We start from the raw sequence: 22,783 nt of genomic DNA, 5'->3' as shown, positions 1-22,783 counted from the left end.
CTTTTCATTTGTTGGCCATCTGAATTTCTTCTTTGGAGAACTGTCTGTTCAGCTACTCTGCCCAGCTTTTGATTGGATTATCTGCTTTTTGTTGGTTGAGGTGTGTGAGCTCTTTATATATTTTGAATGTCAACCCTTTATTGGATCTGTCATTTATGAATATATTCTCCTATACTGTAGGGTACCTTTTTGTTCTATTGATAGTGTCCTTTGCTGTACAGAAGATTTTCAGCTTGATATAGTCCCACTTGTTCATTTTTGCTTTTCTTTCCCTTGCCCGGGGAGATATGTTCATGAAGAAGTTGCTCATGTTTATGTCCAAGAGATTTTTGCCTGTGTTTTTTTCTAAGAGTTTTATGGTTTTATGACTTACATTCAGGTCTTTGATCCATTTTGAATTTACTTTAGTGTATGGGGTTAGACAGTGATCCAGTTTCATTCTCTTACATGTAGCTGTCCAGTTTTGCCAGCACCATCTGTTGAAGAGACTGTCATTTCCCCATTGTATGTCCATGGCTCCTTTATCATATATTGCCATTGCAGTTTTTAAGTTTGTGGTTACCAAAGGTTCAAGGTTAGCCTCTTTACTATCTTACTGTCTAACTTAACTCGCTTATTGAGCTATTATAAACATGGTCTGATGATTCTTTATTTCTCTCCCTTCTTATTCCTCCTCCTCCCTTCTTCATATGTTGGGTCTTTCGTTCTGTGCTCTTTTTAGGAGTGCTCCCATCTAGAGCAGTCCCTGTAAGATGCCCTGTAGAGGTGGTTTGTGGGAGGCAAATTCCCTCAACTTTTGCTTGTCTGGAAATTGCTTAATCCCTCCTTCATAAAAGGATAATCATGCTGGATACAGTATTCTTGGTTTGAGGCCCTTCTGTTTCATTGCATTTAGTATATCATGTCATTCTCTTCTGGCCTGTAAGGTTTCTGTTGAGAAGTCTGATGATAGCCTGATGGGTTTTCCTTTGTAGGTGACCTTTTTTTTCTCTCTGGCTGCCTTTAATACTTTGTCCCTGTCTTTGATCTTTGCCATTTTAATTATTATGTGTCTTGGTGTTGCCCTCCTTGGATCCCTTGTCATGGGAGTTCTGTGTACCTCTGTGGTCTGAGAGGCCATTTCCTCCCGTAGTTTGGGGAAGTTTTCAGCAATTATTTCTTCAAAGATACTTTCCCTTTTTCTCTCTCTTCTTCTTCTGGTACCCCTATAATGCGGATATTGTTCAGTTTCGATTGGTCACACAGTTCTCTTAAAATTCTTTCATTCCTGGAGATCCTTTTATCTCTCTCTGCATCAGCTTCTCTGCGTTCCTGTTCTCTGTTTTCTAGTCCATTAATGGTCTCTTGCATCTCATCCATTCTGCTTTGAAGTCCTTCCAGAGATTGTTTTATTTCTGTATTCTCCCTCCTTAGTTCTTGCATATTTCTCTACAAGTCCATCAGCATGGTTATGACTTTTGTTTTGAATTCTTTTTCAGGAAGACTGGTTAAATCGATGTCCCCAGGTTCCTTCTCAGGGGAAGATGTAGAAGATGTCAAAGCTGTCTGGGTTAGTCTTGTCTGGATCAAATTTTTTTGCCTTTTCATGTTGATAGGTGCAGTGGTATGCTATTGACGCATCTGTCAGCTGGGAGAGCCTAGACTTTTTCCAATTGCTCCTGGCCTTTCTTTAGTGGGACAACTGCGACCCCTAGTGACTTGTGTTGGGCAATTGCATGTAGACTGGGTCTCTGTATCTTGCCTGGCCGGTATGGAGGAAGCTCCCTTGCTGTGGGCATGGCCAGCCTCAGGCTGCTGCTATGCTATGACGGGGCCCCGGAGGGGTAATGGACGGGGGGCTGTTTGGCTGTTTACCTCCATGAGAGGTCTCAGAGCTGTTGCCCAGGGGGTTAGTGCACCCGGAGTTCCCTGGAATTTCCAGCTGCTGGACTGTGACCCGGGATGCTTCCATCCAGTGGTGGCGTCCCTGTCCCTTTAAGACTTTCAAAAAGCACTCACTTTTCTTTGTCCCAGGGGCGCCGCCTTTGGGATCCGCTCACAGGTCTTACTGTCCTGCTTCCCTAGTTTCCGACACCCCACGCATGCACTATGTGTCTGTGCTCTGGTGCGGATGGCTGGGGCTGGGTGTTTAGCAGTCCTGGGCTCCCTCTCCCTCCCCGCTCCGACTCCTCTCCTCCCGCTGGGAGCTGGGGTGAGGGGCCTCGGGTCCTGCCAGGTTGCGGCTTGTATCTTACCCCTTTCACCAGGCGCTGAGTTCTCGCAGGTGTGGATGTAGTCTGGCTGTTGTCCTGTGTCTTCTGGTCTCTCTTTTAGGGATAGTTGTATTTGTTGTATTTTCAAAAATATGTATGTTTTTGGGAGGAGATTCCCACTGTCCTACTCACACTGCCATCTTGGCTCCGCCTCCTTTATCATATATTAATTGACCATATATGTTTGGGTTAATGTCTGGAGTCTCTATTCTGTTCCAGTGGTCTGTGGCTCTGTTCTTGTGCCAGTACCAAATTGTCTTGATTACTGTGGCTTTGTAGTAGAGCTTGAAGTTGGGGAGTGGGATCCCCGCCACTTTATTCTTCCTTCTCAGGATTGCTTTGGCTATTCAGGGTCTTTGGTGTTTCCATATGAATTTTTGAACTGTTTGTTCCAGTTTGTTGAAGAATGTTGTTGGTAATTTGATAGGGATTGCATCAAATCTGTATATTGCTTTGGGCAGGATGGCCATTTTGATGATATTAATTCTTCCTAGCCAAGAGCATGGGATGAGTTTCCATTTGTTAGTGTCCTCGATATATTTTTTTAATAGTAGAAAGTGGGAAAGGTGAGGATGGGAATGAGTAGAGATAAGTTTAAAAATGTGGGAGCTACTGCCTCAAATATGCCAATGTCATAAAAGACAAAAAATAAAAGGCCAGGATCTGTTTTAGATGTAAGTAGACCAAAGAGACGCAACAGCTGTCATGTATGGTCATTCGTGGAATCCTGGATTTCTAAAAAAACTATAAGGCTTTTTTTTGGACAGTTAGGGAAATATGACTATGGGCTGGTTAGTAGGTAATGTTAGAGAATTATTGATTTTAATAGGTATGATAACGGTGCATTGGTTACATAAGAATGATGTCCTTAGTCTTAGGAGATGCATGCTGAAACATTTAGAAGTGATTTCAGAATGTGAGAAGCTAAGTTTCAAATGGTTCTGGTAAAAACTGAGACAGATAGACAGAAATCAAATATGGCCAAATGTTAACAGTTGGTGACTCTAAGTGAAGGATATACAGATATTCATTGTATTATTTCCGTTTTTTGTATGCTTGAACATTTTCAAAATAAAAAGTTGGGAGAAAAATGAAAGAGGCACACTTTCAGGGAGTTATGAAAGTACCAGACCCTTCAAGTCTCACCAGGCAAGAGAGGTCCAGAAAAAGAACCATTGGACTGAAGTGATAATAAAAGTGCATAAAAGTAAAATTCCTTCAATTGTAAATTTTAAGTGTTTATTACAGTTTTAAATTGCTTCCCTTTTAAAGCACATTATTTTAGTGTTTGTCAGTTACTTTTCCTTTAAATATGTTTGTTTTTTACTAAGTGGTTTTTATTACAATCCAAAGACTACATTTTTTCCCTTTAGTAGAACATATTTTCAATTGATAGGAATCACTAGATAAAACAGACTGAAACAGTAATAAATGGATTGTCATAACAGTAATGAATGGATTGTCATGCTACATAGCTAGCATGATCCTAAGGAAGCTAGTAGGGGAAAAAGGAAATGTAATACTCTGGATACTGCTCCCACTATTGAAGATTAGGACATATTTAGGTGGACTTTTGAAACTTTCTTTCTACTCTGTATAATTTCATTTTATAAATGAAAACTTTGTGTTTCAAACTAGACGAATTGGTATTGCATCTTAGAGTTTCCTAGCTGGCATAGTTGTTTAATTTGAAAGACTGAGAGCATCCAAGTTGATGTCATACCAGTGTTTAGGACATACGTGTACCAGTAGAGGAATTCTATATTAAGCAGGGCGAAGGGGAGGTTTACATTTAGTCTGACTTCTTAACCTGTTTTCTGCTTTAAACAAACATTTTTATTGATAAGTTCTACCAGAATCATTTTCCCAGCTATGCCTCTGTCCTGTTTTTCTCTAGACTGAGAGCCAGAAAGAATTGTGGAGAACACCTCATCAGAGCTGTCAGTTGGTTTCTCCTATTCCCCAAGTACTTTAGAAATCAGCAGCCCCCTGGCTTACCTTCCCCAGGCCTTTCTTGGAGGCAGGATTTCTTAACCTCAGCACTCACCCTTGACATCTTTTTTTTTTTTTTGGTATCATTAATGTACAATTACATGAAGAACATTATGTTTACTAGGCTCCCCCCTTCACCAAGTCCCCCCCACATACCCCTTCACAGTCACTGTCCATCAGCGAAGTGAGATGCTGTGAAAGCACTACTTGTCTTCTCAGTGTTGCACAGCCCTCCCCGTGTCCCCCCCACAACACTATACATGCTAATCATAATACCCCCTTTCTTTTTTCCGGACCTTATCCCTCCCTTCCCACCCATCCTCCCCAGTCCCTTTCCCTTTCGTAACTGTTAGTCCACTCTTGGGTTCTGTGATTCTGCTGCTGTTTTGTTCCTTCAGTTTTCCTTTGGTCTTATACTCCGCATATGAGTGAAATCATTTGGTACTTGTCTTTCTCCACCTGGCTTATTTCACTGAGCATAATACCCTCTAGTTCCATCCATGTTGTTGTGAATGGTAGGATCTGTTTTCTTCTTATGGCTGAGTAATATTCCATTGTGTATATGTACCACATCTTCTTTACCTTTCATCTACTGATGGACTTTTAGGTTGCTTCCGTATCTTGGCTATTGTAAATAGTGCTGCAATAAACACAGGGGTGCATCTGTCTTTTTCAAACTGGAGTGCTACCTTCTTAGGGTAAATTCGTAGAAGTGGAATTCCTGGGTCAAATGGTATTTCTATTTTGAGCATTCTGAGGAACCTCCATACTGCTTTCCACAATAGTTGAACTAATTTACATTCCCACCAGCAGTGTAGGAGGGTTCCCCTTTCTCCACAACCTCACCAACATTTGTTGTTGTTTGTCTTTTCGATGATGGTGATCCTTATTGTTGTGAGGTGATATCTCATTGTGGTTTTAATTTGCATTTCTCTGATGACAAGCGATGTGGAGCATCTTTTCATGTGTCTGTTGGCCATCTGAATTTCTTCTTTAGAGAATTGCGTATTCAGCTCCTCTGCCCATTTTTTAATTGGATGATTTGCTTTTTGTTTGTTGAGGTGGGTGAGCTCTTTATATGACACCTTGTTTTTTGGTATCATTAATCTACAATTACATGAGCAAACCCTTGACATTTTGAGCAGTACAGTTCTTTGTTGTGGGGCTGTCCTGTGCATTTTAAGATGTTTAGTCTTTACCCACTAGATGCCAGTAGTTCCCATCTAGTTTTGACAATCAAAAATGTCTCCAAATGTTCTTTGGGAAGCAGAATCACCCCTAGTTAGGAACTACTGTTTTAAAGCGCTGTCTCCTAATTGGGGGTGTGCCTCTAATCAGCAGGGAAGAGGTTTGAATACTTCCATAACTGGGTCCTACTCCCAGAGGTACTGGCAGTTCAGTATGTTCAGGGTGATGCATACTATGTTGGTTTTTGTAACTTTCCTAGTCGTCCTGCATGTCCTCTTGCAGGTATAAACCGCTGTTAAAGTCAAGCTCACTCTTTGGAATTTCCCTCATTTCTGCCAGAATTGGGTCTTCTTTTTGGAGGTAAAGCGATTGCTCTTAAGCCTCAGCTGATTTCACTCAGTCCCTTCCTACTTGATACTTAGCCATGACTTTATGCTTGATTATTTTTAAGGGACATTTTTTTTTTTTTATGTAAACCCTTCTGTCTATGGCTGACTTTCAATAGATAGCAGTGAGGGAGCTGCCTTGCTAGTATGAAACCCCAACCTAAACAGACAAGATACTTTTGTTGTTTAATTAACATCATAGCCACCAAATGCCAGTAGTACCCCTTAACTGTTGACAGTCAGAAATGCTTCAGACTTTCCAAATGTCCCCTGGAGGGTCAGATTCTCCCCTAGATGAGATCCACTGATGTAACCAAAGCAAAGGGAAGGTTTATTTTCAACATCTCCGTGTACTCTCAGAAACTTCGCTTAATTATTGGTAACTACTCTTCCAATAACTCGGGGAATGTGTCAGAATCTCAGGGTAATATGATGTACAGCTTGCAAAAATATATTCAATATCACCTATGGGTAAATGTTGAAGCCAGAGTATTGCTCATGTGAAATCTTCATAAGATTGTATATCAATACCACCTTAATTTAAAAATACATACATATTCAATATAATATCCTTGTATACTTGAATTACAAAAAAATCCTTATTTTTGCAGTACAAACTGGGAGTTTAATGAGGGTTTTTTTATGCATATCAAAAGTGGGCAGAAGTATACAAAGATGGTCAAACAGTTGTCAAATATGATAGTCGTTCCTCCTTTTAGCCTCACTTGCACTTTTGTCCCCTGCATCGTTCTCCTTAGGGCCCAGCAGTGTGACATTATCTTTTTACTGAATCATCCTACATGTGCCCCACCTTCAAATACTAAAATTTTCTACTCGAAGTTTTTCTAGAATTCCAACTGCTCTCCTTTCTGGTCTTCTACTGAGTTTTAATGGATTTTGACTGGGTGTTGTTGGATAATTTATTGTAGTTTGCTTAAATGAGCTTTGTCCTTGCTCACTTGCTTGCTTAGAATATCTTTGCTAATTTAAACAGGAAAATGCTATCTCTGGAATCACTAGTCACAGAACCCAGATGTGAAAAATATGAAATAAGTTATTGCTTTCTTCTTTTTCCAGGAATCATTGTAGTCGATCACTTTCCAGTACTCAGCCACTCAGTTGTGATAATCAAGGGACATGGTGTTGTGGTTTTAGAACTGCCAGCTCAGAATAAGAAAACACTTGGTAAGGGAGGCAGCATGTGTAACAGAAGCACCAACTCTGAAGTCAGGCATGCTTGGGTTCACGTTCTAGCAAATTCCAAAACTTTTTCAAGCCTTAGTTTCAACATCTGGGAAATGGGGTTGATCACACCTACCCTGTGGGATTGCTGTGACAACTTACTGAGATGTTTCTGCAGCACTTAGCACAGTGCCTGGCATATAGGATAGCATAACAGAAGCTGGTAATACAGGAATGCAGTTGGACATAAGTCTTTAATTTCTAAAGAATTGAATTTTTTTCCACTTTCTGAAGTATTCATATGCTCTTAAAATTTTACTGCTAGAGGTGGTTTTAAAACCTTTTCATTCAGTCCTCTTACTTTTTGGATGAGGAAATAGACCCAGTGATTTAGCCAAAATTCTAACAGAAGTAAATTAGAAATGCTACAACAGAAGTAAGTTTTTAGTATATTCCAAAGTTGTACAACCATTCCAACAATTTTAGAATATTTTTGTCAGTCTAGAAAGAAACCCCAAATCTATTAACAGTTACTCTCCATCCTTTGGAGGACAGTCACTGCCCTGCCTCTAGACAACCACTAATTAGTCTACTTTCTCTATAATAGATTTGCCTATTCTTGACTTTTCATGTAAATGCAGTTGTACAGTATGTGGTCTTTTGTAACTGTCTTTCACTTAGCATAATGCTTTCAAGTTGTTTTTTGTAGCATGTATCAGTACTTCATTCTTTTTTATTGTCCAATAATATTTCATTGTTTGGATATACCACATTTCATCCATCCATTCAGCAGGTCATAGACATTAGAACTGCTTGCATTTCTGAGCTGTTTTGAATAATGCTGCATGGACATTGATGTACAATGTCATATGGCAGCTCTATGTTTATATTTTTGAGGAATTGCCAAAGCAGCTGCACTATTTTATGCTCCCACCAGCAGGATACTATGGTTCCAGTTGCTCAGTTTCTTTGTCAACACTTATTATCTGACTTTTTGATAATAGCCATCCCAATGGGTAAGAAGTGGTATCTCATTGTGATTTTTATTTGTTTTTCCCTGATGGGTAATGGTGTTGTACATCTTTTCATGACCATTTGTATATTTCCTTTAGAGAAATGTCTGTCCAGGTCCTTTGCCCATTTTTTAATTGGCTTGTCTTTTTATTATGGAATTGTAATAATTCTTTATGTATTCTGAATACCAGTTCCTTAGCAGATATGTGATTTGCAAGTATTTTCCCCCATTCTGTGGGTTGTCGGTTTACTTTCTTAGTGACACCATTTGCCGCACAAAAGTTGTTAATTTTTGATGTCCAATTAATTTTTTCTTTTGCTGCTCATGCTCTTGGTGCTATCTCAAAGAAGCTGTTGTTAATCCAATATCATTAATATTTCCCCCTAACAGGGAAAATCTTCTAAGAAGAAAGCTCTCTGTATGATTCTAATTTGCAGTAATAACATTATTGACATCTAATGGCACTATTAATAACTAGTGAACTAAAATGTTAATAGTCATAAAGAGGACCAAACAGAAGAAGTCACTGGGAGGGAGTCAATCACCAGTAGCAGATCTCCTGTGTTTGGTTTCAGAAGTCATTTCTGATGGCACTAGTATTTCAGAGTACCATTAAGGATTTATCTTGCTCTAGACCAGTTCTCTTCAGTGTTTGGGAACCAGTGATGGTCTGCAAAGTGTTTTTAGCCCACAATTAAGTAACACTTAAAAACTTTTGTAGCAACTTGACATTGTCTAGACATACTCATCGTGTTTTACGAAAGTATTGGCCTGCAGTGGATTAGGAAAAACACAAAATTGGTCCTTCCCCACAGATGGTCAAGAAGCACTGTTCTAAAGGTAGTAGCTTTGAAGAGGAAGTACTTTAAAGAAACCATCTTTCTTTTTACATTTATTTTCTCTCTTTCAGGGATTTTGTATTGGAAGACATGGATCTTGCTGCCAATGAGCTCAGCATTTATGACAAACTTTCAGAGACTGTTGATTTAGTGAGACAGACAGGCCATCAATGTGGCATGTCAGAGAAGGCAATTGAAAAATTTATCAGACAGCTGCTGGAGAAGAATGAACCACAGAGGGGGCCACCCCAGTACCCTCTCCTTAGAGCTGTGTATAAGGTAAAAATATGTTCTGACTTGGAAATAGCTTAGACAAAGCACAGACTCTTCAGCTTTCTCCCCAGGTATCACTGTTGACTGATTCCACCACTGAACCTTGTTTTTTCTATGAATAAGTTGGCTTTTGCTCTTGTTATCATGTGTTACCAGGAAATTTGACTATTTTGTTAACTGTCCTAGACAAAAGCTGTGTATTTACAATTGAACGGTATTCATATGTATTTTTTAATGGTGGACATAGCCTCTGATCATATGATAGAAGCTTGGTGAGCCCTGTAGTCCTCATAGTTCTTACTTTAAATGCTCTCAGAAGTGAATGTAAGTGGCTTGTTTATGAAATGGATTAGTTCTTAAAGCACTTTGGAAATAGTTTAAAGAGGCCTGTTTTATTTTCTTGGTATTGAAGTATTTTGTTTACTGGGGTTATTAGTTATCTTTTTTTCTGTCTTTCCTTGTAGGTCCTCGTAACCCTGGGATTAATCTTGCTCACTGCCTACTTTGTGATTCAACCTTTCAGCCCATTACCACCTGAACCTGTGCTTTCTGGAGCTCATACCTGGCGCTCACTCATCCATCACATTCGGCTGATGTCCTTGCCCATTACTAAGAAGTATATTCCAGAAAATAAGGGAGTTCCTGTGCATGGCAGTAATGAAGACAGACCCTTTCCAGGTAGAATGCTATATTTACTTCTTATAAGGTACAACTTTCTTGACAATATATCATGGAAAAGAAAGTAACGTTTTTTGACATCTAATGACAGGCACTTTTCCTATACTGTCTCATGTAATTCAGTACCCACTAAAACTCTGCGGGATGGGTTTTATTCCCCCCACTTTGCAGATTGAAAAACTGAGGTTTGGGAGATTAAGAAACTTGCCAGAGAAACATATCTGGTGGAGCCAAATTCAAACCCCCAATTCTAAAACTTATGGTGGGGATGAATGTTTTTGTTCATGGGAAGGATTTGATTGTATTCTTCTTTTCTCTCTTGTGATCCCTATCCATAATAGATATTTTAATAATAGCTCTTGATTTATTGAAAGCATCTGAGTCCAGCTTGCTTTTATTTTTTATTTTTTCACATTTTTATAATTTTTTAAATTAAGATGTCATTGATATACACTCTTATGAAGATTTCGTATGAAAAACATTGTGGTTACTACATTCACCCATATTATCAAGTCCCTCCCATACCCCATTGAAGTCACTTGTCCATCAGTGTAGTAAGTTGCCACAGAGTCACTACTTGTCTTCTCTGTGCTATACTGCCTTCCCCATGATCCCCCCCACACCATGTGTACTAATCATAATACCCCTCCCTCCCCACCCACCCTCTTCCGCCCCTCCCCTTTGGTACTTGTTAATCACTTCTTGGAGTCTGTGACTCTGCTGCTGTTTTGTTCCTTCAGTTTTTGCTTTGTTGTTATACTCCACAAATGAGGGAAATCATTTGGTACTTGTCTTTCTCCGCCTGGCTTATTTCACTGAGCATAATACCCTCTAGCTCCATCTGCATTGTTCCAAATGATAGGATTTGTTTTCTTATGGCTGAATAATATTCCATTGTGTATATGTACCACATCTTCTTTACCCATTTATCTACTGATGAATAGTTAGGTTGCTTCCATATCTTGGCTATTTTAAGTAGTGCTGCAGTAAACATAGGGGTGCATATGTCTTTTTGAAGCTGAGAACTTGTTTTCTTTTTGTAAATTCCTAGGAGTGGAGTTCCTGAGTCAAATGGTATTTCTATTTTCAGTTTTCTGAGGAAACCCCGTATTTGTTTCCCCACTTGTTGAACTAATTTACATTCCCACCAGCAGTGTAGGAGGGTTCCCCTTTCTCTGAATCCTCGCCAGCATTTGTTGTTCCTAGTCTTTTCGAAGTTGTCCATGCTAACTTGTGTGAGGTAATATCTCCTTGTGGTTTTAATTTGCATTTCCCTGATAATTAGTGATGTGGAGCATCTTTTCATGTGCCTGTTGGCCATCTGAATTTCTTCTTTGGAGAATTGTCTGTTCATATCCTCTGCCCATTTTTTAATCAGGTTATTTGCTTTTTGGGTGTTGAGGCATGTGAGTTCTTTATATATTTTGTATGATAACCCCTTGTTGGATATGTCATTTACACATATATTCTCCCATACTGTAGGATGCCTTTTTGTTCTGCTAATGGTGTCCTTTGCTGTACAGAAACTTTTTAGTTTAATGTAGTCCCATGTGATCATTTTTGCTTTTGTTTCCCTTGCCTGAGTAGATGTGTTCAGGAAAAAGTTGCTCATGTTTATATTTAAGAGATTTTTGCCTATGTATATCCCACTCTTTCAATTTATCTTTTCTCTCTGTCTGCACTTATTTAGTGCTCTTGAATGTACAATTTGACCAGTAAGTTGAATTTAAGAAACATTTAAGATTTAGTAACAGTGCATCAGTGGCAACATAGTAAGTCTTAGTCTGACAGATCATTTGAGGATAGTGTAAAATGTGATAAGACTTGAAGTTTACTTTGAGAAATAATGGAGAGATACTATTTTGGGATTTTATTATTTTGATGGTGTTAATCTTATCATATGCCCATATGAAGGAATATATAAACTAATACCACGAATGGATTGTAGAACTTTTTGTGCAACCATGTTCCTGAAACCTTTAGGATCTAGCATAATTATTTAGGAAGTGTGTTTTCTCTTAGTGTTGTTTTCAGAAAAAATTTACTTGCTGAAGCCAAGTTTCATAATTATAATGTCAGTCTTTAAGCGAAGACCTAATCAGTTATAAAAATCATTACTTGGATTGGGTCTCTTTTGAAAGCTATTTTTGTACACTGAGGTAATCATGGAAAGAGTTCCAAAATTATATCAAAATCAGAGGAAGGGAACGTTGTAAAACAAAAAGCCTCATGAGCTTTTTAAAAAATTAGCTCATATATTTAGATTTTTTAATTCCAGATATAACTTCCTTGTATTTATTGGGAAGGTCATTTTTGAAATGTCATCAGCAAAGCTAAAAAAACAAAGTTTCCAGCTCCTATCAGGAAGGTCCAGAGCACATTGGGGAAAGAGCCAGAGAAACTTGTCAGTCAGGCCAGCCAGTGCTGCTTCCTCAGACACTGAGCCTCCCTCCCCATCTTCCCCCTCACTGCCTCCATAAAGGCATCTCCTGCTCTTTGGTACCTGGGATGAAGTCAGCAGTTTTTAAGGCCAGGTTGATGGCAGTTATTCTTTCTCCCTATCCTGTAAATTTTCATAGAGTGTTGAGTTAAGAAATGATAGTCAGTGGACAATCATTGCTCATTCTCTTAATCAGAGTTTAAATATTCAAGAAATGTTAGTGTCTTGTCAACAAGCCTGATTGTTTGGTTCACTCTAACTGAATATTTGGCCTTGCGTATGGAAATAAAAAGAGTCCTTGGAGCTCAGTCACAGAGAGCATTGGAAGGGTGTGATGTTAGCGCTTTAATGTTGATTCCACTGAAATGCTGTTTTTACTGGTAAATATGGATATTGGTGCACCGTATTTTCCTGTGTGTGATAATTCTGGGACGCCATAAATGTATATAAAACCAACAGCCTTCTGCATAACATTTGGAAGGAAATTTAAGAATCCATAGTTATATAAGGGATTAAAAGAAGCATACTTGGAAGAAGTAGGTGCAAGCAGTGGGAAATGCTGGGCCTGTAAGAGGACCAGAAAAGTAAAATAATACAAATCATTATTCCTAATGTCATAGTACCAAAAAAATGCTAGCTTTCAGTTAAGATGACTTTGCAATACTTTTAAAGTAAATGTACAGGGAGAATGGTGTGGCAGGTTTAGGCTCTCAAAGGAAAGCCCTTGAGGGTATTGTTTATATATGGGCTGGTCTGTTCAGTGTTCCCCAGGGTCATCTGACATTCCTTACAGTGGTTCCTTGGGAATGATGGAGTGCAGTGAAAGCAGTGGTGTTGTGCCAGAGGCACTGCCACCAGTGGTGTTAGGTTTCCTCCTGACCCCTGATAGTTTTTTTCCTCCTGACTCCACCCAGGGAATGAAAGGCAACAGAAGTTGTTTCTTTTTCTAGATTTCAGCCTTGGGTAGGAAACACTGACCCTAAATCCTATGTATGTATGTATGTATGTATGTATGTATTTATTCATTCATTCATTCATTTATATTTATCTATTTATTTATCTATTTATTTATTTATTTAAGTGTCATTAATATACAATTACATGAACAACATTGTGGTTACTAGATTCCTCCCATTATCAAGTCCCCACACACACCCCATTACAGTCACTGTCCATCAGCATAGTAAGATGCTATAGAGTCACTACTTGTCTTCTCTGTGCCCCCTAAATCCTTTTGATGAGAAGAAAGAAGTGGCTCTATAGTGACTCATGTAAACATCCTTCTTGCAGCAGAAAATAAATAACTGGCACTTATTTAGTACTTAAGAGATGCTGGGCCCTGCTCAAAGGGCTTTCCATATATTGGTTCATTTAATTTTTTTTTTTTTGAGAGGGCATCTCTCATATTTATTGATCAAATGATTGTTAACAACAATAAGATTCTGTATAGGGGACTCAATGCACAATCATTAATCAACCCCAAGCCCAACTCTCAACAGTCTCCAATCTTCTGAAGCATAACAAACAAGTTCTTACATGGTGAACAAATTCTTACATAGTGAATAAGTTCTTACATGGTGAACAATGCAAGGGCAGTCATCACAGAAACTTTCGGTTTTGATCACGCATCATGTGGTTCATTTAATTTTTACAATATCCCTGTGAGGTAGGTTCTGGTTTTACACCTGAGGTACAGTGAGATTAGGTCACTTGCCCAGAGTTCCAAGGCTAGTAAGTCACGGAACCATAATTTGAACCCAGGCATCCCATCTTTAGAGTCTGAGCTCTTAATATCTGACGTGAGTAGTTTGTGGCTATGCAGTATGGCTGAAAAGTCTAGCTTTAAGTTTGGTTTTAGAGTTTTATAGTCTTTCTTTCAGGTCTTCAGATGTTTTCTCTCTCAGCCCCCTATTCCCTGAAGAAGCAAGGTTCTTTCCAGCTAGTACTACAAGTCCAAAGAGAAATGGTCCTCCAAGCAACTGGCCCTTTAGAATTGTCCTGAGCTAGTGTTTTCCTAGGCATTCAGCCCAGCTCATCCTCCCAGTCTGCACCGGGACAGGGAATGTTTAACGTACTGCTGGACTTAATCCTTTCTCTTATTAGCTCATAGCTTTCCCTTCACATTCACATTCCTGTCCTTCCCATACCTCCACCCCTGGCCTCCTATTTATATATCCACTTTGTCCCTTGCAACCAATCCTCTTGGCTCTCACTCTCCCATGGAATCATCAAGTCTTTGGGCTAAAAATGCACTTCAGAGTTGATCTAGTATATACCCCCATTTTATAAAGAAGAAATTCAGGCCAGGAGAGCTGAAGTAACTTGCTTATCTAGCTAAAAGGGGCAAACTAGCAGCACTCGGACCTTGGTTTCTTAAATCTTGTCTTGCCTTCTTGTTGCACACCACATTACTGCTGTTGTCTCTGCCCTCTGCCAAGCCTGGTTTCAGCATGTTAGACCCAATTAATTTTGTTAGACATTTATAATTTTTAATTATAACATCCATTTATACTGAGGAGGCCTGGGATAGTTCTCAATTACAATGAGAAAGTACATCTTTGTATCTGTACTGCATAATTGGAACTTTATGTATCCATGATCTTTAAAAGGAAGGTAGAAATGGAGGTAGCAACATCTGGGAGTTTGGGGACTCCCAGATCATTCAGTGACTTAGAACTGTTTAGTGACCTAATCAGACTAAGTCCAGGCCAGTGCCCAAAGGTGAAATGCTTGGACTTCAGTGTTTTTATCTGTAAAATAGGTATAAAATCAGAACTTATTTTCTAGGGATATTATAAAGATTAAATGAGCCAGTATATGGAGCCCTTTGAACAGGGCCTGGTGTCTGTTAAGTACTAATTGTCAGCTTATGTTTCTGCAAATAAAAAAGAGTAAGGCACTCCTTGAGGTGGTAATAACACTCTGTCAGGCACTTACTGTACACCACGTACTGTGCCACGTATTTTTGCAACAGTCCATGAGGTAGTTACCATTTTATGTTGATTTGAAAGATGAGAAAACTGATATGCAAGGTAATTAACTAACTTACCTAAAGGTTCACATTTAGAGACAGATTTTTATACAAGGAGGACTCCTAAAAATACACAGACTCGATGGTTTGGAATGGTTCAAATGCATTGTTTTCTGAAGGCAAGGCTATTGACAGAGTGATTTCTTGGGTTCCTTCCATCCCTGTGGTATGTGAAAAAATGGCCCTGGGCATGCTGCCACCCATGCAGGGGATCTAGCCAAGGGCACCTCCACCATCAAGACTTCACCCCTGCCTTATACCCGAGATACCAGGAGAGGTGCTAAGCAAATCGAGCTGCTAAAGAGTAGTATAGTTAAATACCAAGCATGTGAAAGTCATGGAAACTTTTTTATAGGTTTTGTAGGCCATTAATCTCTATTTTGAGGTTTCTCCAAATTCAGACTGCTTGTTTGATTTTTTTTTCTGCTGTGGTCTTAATCCTATTCTTAAAGGTTTTGAGAAGTCAAGGTTTCATTCATTTGTTCATTCATGCAAAATGAATATGTATTGAGACCCTGCTGTATGCCAGGTACTGTTCTCAACTGAGCAGTGAACAAAACAGTTTGTCCCCCTGCTCTTAGGATCTAGTGTAGGCTTTGTGCCTGTCTTCTTCTTTATCCTTTTTATTCAGTTTTTCTGTCCTGGAAATTAATTTTTTTTTTCTTTGCTTTTGCTTTTGCTTTTTGCCAGATTAATAACCCTCTTAAAAGGACTCTCTCCACTCAGAATTCCAGGGCATATTATAATTGTCCACAGTAAGCCAACCTAAGTGCTTTTTCTTTGTAAACAATTCTTGGGCACCAGGAGCTTCCTAACAGGCCTTGGCCCACCACTTTTCTGCAGTGCCCAACTTGCAGAAGAGACGGGGAGGTAGAAGGTGGGAGGTTACAGTGTCTGCCTTTCTTAGCTTTAAGGCTGTGTTTTGCCTGAGGGATTGTTTTTGACGTATCCAACAGTGAAATGATTCCATATCATGGTGAGGATTTGGAATACAGGTCGTGAGTCTTATTAAACCCTTCTGTGTGGAGTTTCACATAGAAATTTCTCTGTCACACCTTTTTTAAAAGCTATAAAATAGCTAGCATTAGGAAGGTATCTGGAGTAGTAAAGAAGCCTTGGAAATTAAAAGAAAGGAAGTTGCTATCCAGCTTGCACTTAGTTTTCTCTGGTGTGGCAGAAGGGTGGATAGAAACAGAGGAGAGCTGGAAAGAAGTGAGGTGCAGCATGTTAGTAGTTGAAGAAAAGCTGTCGACTGGGTTGACATAGGATGGTCTGCTGTGTGCTGTTGGCTATTTTCCAAAGTGGGGTTTTGCTCACTCTTGGTATGAAGGCTTCAGCCAGATGTGTAGACACACATCAGATAAAAACCTTTTCAGATAGATGGAGGCCAACTTGGAGTCTGGACATTTCTCCCTTGGTTGTTGGGGATTCAATGGCAAGAAAGGAAGAGCCCCAGTCATACTACTCCCTACACCCAGACACTTCACTGCCTGGCCATTCCTCAGTCCCTTCCCACCAAATATAAGCACATTCTGTATCCACCTTGGTGATCTGAAGGCTGCAGAGAAACCAGAAGCAGGCTCTTCCTCTTGAAGTTTGGGCTGTCCTAATTCAGATGAATGGCATAACCGTCCCCATTTCAGTGATCCTTTTTCTCATCACTTCCCTCTTCCTTTGCTGACCAGCAGCCTGGCCACAGTGCCTGTGCATCTGTCAGGGACCTCTCCAGGAGGCTGCCTTCTGTGATGACTGAACTCTGCCATTTCAGAGCTGATGTTCTCGGCTTAAGTTTTCATGGTCTCCAAAGACATTTTTATTTGGAAAATACCTAAAACACATACAAAGACGATAAAGAGGTGTAAGATTCTGATTTTTTAAAGTACACTTTTAAAAAAGTAAAATTACTCACCTCTCTCCTGGCTTCTCCACCCAAGCAACCACTGGTAATAATTTGACATGAATCCTTCTGAAATTTTCCATAGCTATACAGATAGATATAATTAATATATAAATATAAAATGCTCTTTTGGTTCACACACACAAAAGGGCTTATGTACATATTTTTGGCTAGACACATTGTATTAGTTTCTAAGACTGTGGTAACAAAGTACCCAAGTTGGGTGGCTTAAAACAACAAATTCATTCTCTCACACTTCTGGAGGCTAAAAGTCCAAAATCAAGGTGTTGGTAGGGTTGTTTTCCTTCTTGGAGGCTCTAGGGAAGAATTATTTTTTTGCCTCTTCCAGCTTCTGGCTATTGCCAGCAATCCTTGGTGTTCCTTAGCTGTGGGAACGTAGCTCCATGTGTCTGTATGTTCTCTCCTCCTCTTATAAGACAGTTTAATTGCATTTAGAGCCTACTCTACTTCAGTATGTCCTCATCTTAATTACATCTGCAAAAACCCTATTCCCATATATGGTCACATTCTGAGGTTCCAGAAGGACTTGAATTTGGGGGGTACACTATTCAACCCAGTATACACATTTTTCAGGATTTTAAATTAGTACTTTCTATGAATATTCCATAATTAACAGTTTCTAGGTTACTGGTTGGTTTTTTCTGCTATTGTATCTTTGTTTGTGTGTGTGTGTGTATCAAAGGGTATGCACATTTTAAATTTTAGTAAGTACTTTCAAATTGTCCCCATCACATATGCCTTCATCAACAGCATATGTTGACCAACACTGGATATTATCATTGTTTGAAGCTGCATTTCTTTGGTTATTAGTGGAGTTGGATGTCTTTTGATATGTTTCATAGGCCATTTAGATATACTTTTCTGTGAATTACCTGTTCATATTCTTTGCCCATTTAAAACTTTTTCTCAAACAGTAGTATATTATCTATTAGAGATATTAGTTCTGTACTTTTTATATGCAAATATTGGTTGGATCCGTCCATTTTTTCTTTATAGCATCTTGATTTGTGTCTTGCTTAGGAAGCCTTTCTTGCTTCCAAAATTGTAAAAATCATCACATATTTTCTAATAATTATTTTTAAAATTCTGTCTTATCCATTTATATCTTTAATTTATCAAGAATTTATTTCAATGTATAGTGAAAGGTAGGGATCAAACTTTATTTTCTTCCAAATAGATGGTCACTTGGCACAATATCATTTACTAAATCCTTTCTACACTAATTAAGATTGGCCTTTATCACAAATTAAATACACACACATGCACATACACATATTTACATATACATACATATATATAGGATCTGTCACCACATTCTTTATTCTGTTTCATTAAACATTTTGTTCTTTTATAGAACAAATATATAAGAACAGATAGTGGATTCTCATTATTTGCTATAGTTCTGTAAAGGCCCCATGAACAGTGAATTAGTGAATACTGAGCCACTTCTTGGGGGGAAATACAGAGTTAGGTTCCTGAGAGCCTCTGGCCATTTTCATCAACTGATCAGTACATAACCTTCTCTTATGTATGTTGCTGTTTAAAGATACCTTATTTAATATATATTGTTATTCATTAACATTGAATTTACAGTCAACAACACTTTAACTCATACCTTGAACAAAGCCTATCTGATACCTGTATTTTCTTGGTAAGGCACATCACAGCCTTCTTGCACTTAAGAACACTAGATAGCACTTGAGCACTATGCTCAGAAAACAATTTTTTTAATTAAATAATTTTTAGAGCAGGTTTAGGTTCATAACAACGTTGAGCAGAAAGTACAGAGAGTTCTCATGTACCCCCTCTTGTCCCCACAAACACAAAGCCTCCCTTAGAAGTCACTTTAAATGGCAAAATCACCAACTAAAATGCAAAAGATGTGACACTAAATAAATGGTGAACAGGACGTTCATTTACAGTGAAGAGAGCTGAAACAGAAAGGCAGGTGTCACCTTGTTTCACCTCAGCTGGGCTTTGCCACTGCATGTCTGTGGGAGACTGTGACAGCACAGCCATATTCATTTGGGGTTACAAGTAAATTTTAAGGAGTAGGCAAGTTCATAGATAACATTCTGTGAATAATGAGAATTGATTGTGTTATTTTAATTATAGTAGCTTCATAGAATCTACTGTATTTTTATATCTTATTAAGCAAGACTCTCATTTTTTCTTCTTCAAGAATTTATTATCTGCAACTCCTGATTCAATAATAGAAATAACCCCATTAAAAATGGGCACGAGATTTAAATAGACATCTCTCCAAAAAAAACATAACTATACGTACATGAAAAAATGCTCAACATCATTAGCCATCAAGGAAATACAATCAAAACCACAATGAAAAGGCACTTCATATCCAAAAAGATAGCTGTACTAAAAAATGACAGTAAGAAGTGTTACCAAGAATGTGGAGAAATTAGAACTCTCATCCATTGCTGAGGGGAATGTAAAGGAGTGCAGGGGCTTTGGGAAAGTTAAACTCTACCACATGATTTAGTAATTCCATTCCTAGGCATGTACAAAGAGAACCGGAAACATAATGCCCACACAAAAACTCGTGTGCAAATATTCATAGAAGCATTATTTGTAATATCCCAAAGTAGAAACAACCCAAATATCCAGCAACTTATGAATGAATAAACAAAATATAGTATAGCCATATGATGGAATACTACTCCGCAATAGAAAGGCATGAAGAACTGATACATCCTATAATATGGATGAACCTTGAAAACATGCGAAATTAAAGAAGCCAGACCCAAAAGACCATATATCATATGAATCCATTTGTATGAGATATTAGAATAGCAAATCCATAGAGACTAAAAGATTAGTAGTTGCTTAGGGCTGGCCAGAGAGGTGTTGGAATGAAAATGACTGCTAATAGGTACAGGGTTTCTTTTTAGAGTGATGAAATGTTTTAAAATTAAATAGTGATGATGGTTACACAACTCTCTGAATATACTAAAAACCACTGTATTGTACACTTTAAATGAATGAATTTTATGGTCATGAATTAAATGTCAAGGAAGGTTTTTTTCAAAAATGTGTTTTCTCTGTACAGAGAAAGCAAAATACTTTCCTTCCTCTCTGGTCCTGCCCTCCTCATGCCCAGCATGGAGAGAGGCTCAAGCCCTTCTGAGACCCATGAGCAGTCTGGTGAGGTTTCGTAGGTCCACCATCTTCCGAGTGTCTGTCACATGAAGTTCTTAGTATGTTCTCTAACTATATTTGTGCCTGAAGGGAGTGTTTTCCATAGATTTTAAGCAGTGCCCATACTTCATGATTGATTTGTATTACCCAGGATGCCTTCTGGTCCTTGGTCCTTAAATATCTCCACAGTTAATTTGGGCAGGGGCTAGATTATTGCCTGTTGCTATTCTCACACACTTACTCTTTTAAATGAACTTTAGAACCCAATTGTGACAGCCCCATCCCACCCCCACCTTCACCAATAGGAAATGCTGATGGGATTCTATCCAAGTTGTATTACATTTACATGTGTGTTTTGGGTAGACTTGACATCTTTATGATACTTAGTTTTCCCATCCAGGATCATGGTATGATGTTTTTATTTATTCAGGTCTTTTTTTTTTTTAAGTCCTTCATTAAAATTTTATAGGTTTACTTTTCTTGTTAGACTTGTTGCTAGTTATTAGGTCATTTTCCATTTCAGTTTTTAAATGACTGTGGCTAGTAGAGTAAGAACACTGTTGTTGTCTGCATGTCTAGATATCTGTATCTGTATTCTGCCACCTTATTAAATTGTGTTTTTAGTACTTTCTTCTTGCTTGCTTTTTTTTTCTTGATTTCCCTAAACTGCTTTTCTTCCTCCACCTTTTTAAGGCATCTTTACCTGGAAATCCCAAGGATATATAAAGCTCAGAATAAAACTAAAATAAGTTATAGTTAAAATAATTTCTCCATACTCTTAGGCTCAGAACTGATTGCTTCTAACCTGTGAAGCACCTTTGTATAAATTAGAAGAAGGCACCTCTTTTTCCTGACATTATTATTCTTATCTCCTGGGAAGATTGTGATAATTAATTGATTCAGTTGGAAAATGACCTATTACTGCAGAAAAATGTCATAATCTGCCAATCTCCGACATCTGTGTCGTGCTTTCTTAGATGAGGACTCTTGGGCAGTCTCAGCCCACGCAGATATTTATAGTAGTACTGCTTAGATCTGTAGACCATGCATCACTGCTTCTGGAAGCACTCCTTTCTTCCCAACCCACTGTCTCAGTGTAGACTCATTATATTTCACCTTTCATCACAGTACAACCCCCTCCCCTCCAAAAGAGGATAAAAACAAAGTACCACTAGGTCTTCCTCTTCCCAGCCTCTTTTCTAGGGCACCCTAGATACAACCCAGAATAACCTTCCTGAAGCACCAGGAAACCTGTTCTCCAAGGCCTTTGGTGCTTCCTTGTTTTGCTCCCAGTAGAGTCAGAAGTGCTTCAACCCCTGGAAGGCCTCATCTTCCTTGGCATTCCCTGTTGCCACCTCCGCCACATCCCCTGCTCTTCCCACCACTCTCAGACACTTTGGTAATTCCTGCTGTCTCTCACTCTCAGTTGGCTCATCTCAGTAGTGATCATCAGTAAGTATTTGGTAAAAAGAGCATGGGGAAATGACTAGAATAGGGCCTGGCACTTAGTGCGTGTGTTTCCTTCCCCCTCGGTCACAAGTATTTTGGAAACTGAAATGCTATATAATTGTAACATGTTGTTATGATTATGCTTAATTGTATGCCCATTGCCCAGAGTTATTGCATTTTGACAAGAACTCATCATATTTGACCTCTAATAAGGAATATTTGATAATTGTCTGCAAGAAAAAAAACATAACTTTGCAGTTTCCATGTGCCACTAAAAGAGGTGCCACTAAAGGGTTTTGGCTATCTCCGGAGGCTCATGGTGAGCACTGTAGGGGAGAGTCCCCTCTCAGGGCAAGGGTGCAGCAATGGTCTTGCTCACACATGAGCTGAGACAGGTGAGAAGGGCAGGTGGCAGCTGCCTCAAGCAAACACGGCAAAAGATGGAAGATGCTCAGATGTGCTGAAAACACACGCAGTCCTTCCCTGGTGAGGATTTTCTGGGTACCACTGCTGCTGCCTTAAGAAATCAAGGAAAAAATACTTGCTGCTGATTACAGAAAATGTTTTGTGGTTAAAAGTCTGCTTCTGAATGTGTTTATTGGTTTAAAGAATTGACTTCATTTCAGCCACATTTGCTTGTCTGTTGTCTTTTGTTCTACACCCTCTCCTGATTTGGTTTTCAGTGAAACCATCAGAAACCATCTGGTGAAACATTTTGGATTCAAATTAGTTTATCACAAATGAGAACACAGATGAAAAAGAAATACTACAATAATGTTACAAACAGAATAACATCAGAGGGAAGGAACAGAGAGAAACTGAGAAGGGCTGTGTAGGAACAGAGCCAACCCCTAGGAGAAAGACCAGCCAAGGAAAGGTGTCAGAGCTGGCTAGCACTCGCCTCAGGGTCTGGCTGGGCATTCTTCCATTTCTGATCAACCTACAGTCCGTGGGGGGAAGAAACCACCACTGGTAGTTACTCCC

At 39.0% G+C, this 22,783-nt stretch overlaps 1 protein-coding gene across 5 annotated transcripts in view; it reads left to right on the top strand.

Annotated features, from left to right (window-relative positions):
• Positions 1–22,783, top strand: part of C16H6orf89 (chromosome 16 C6orf89 homolog) — a 65,697-nt gene that overhangs the window by 4,134 nt on the left and 38,780 nt on the right. For 2 of the 5 annotated variants that reach the window (XM_073224364.1, XM_073224363.1), the window contains exons 2-4: positions 1,479–1,549; positions 8,926–9,133; positions 9,592–9,805. In XM_073224364.1, the coding sequence (XP_073080465.1) occupies positions 1,533–1,549; positions 8,926–9,133; positions 9,592–9,805 (439 nt within the window). In that variant the 5' untranslated portion in view covers positions 1,479–1,532. The remainder of the gene's footprint in view (positions 1–1,478; positions 1,550–8,925; positions 9,134–9,591; positions 9,806–22,783) is intronic. The other 3 variants (XM_073224366.1, XM_037004433.2, XM_037004432.2) reach the window with 3 other exon arrangements.

The sequence above is a fragment of the Manis javanica genome, chromosome 16, assembly GCF_040802235.1.
Source record: "Manis javanica isolate MJ-LG chromosome 16, MJ_LKY, whole genome shotgun sequence".
NCBI lineage: Eukaryota > Metazoa > Chordata > Mammalia > Pholidota > Manidae > Manis > Manis javanica.
This window is presented reverse-complemented; position numbering and strand designations above follow the sequence as displayed.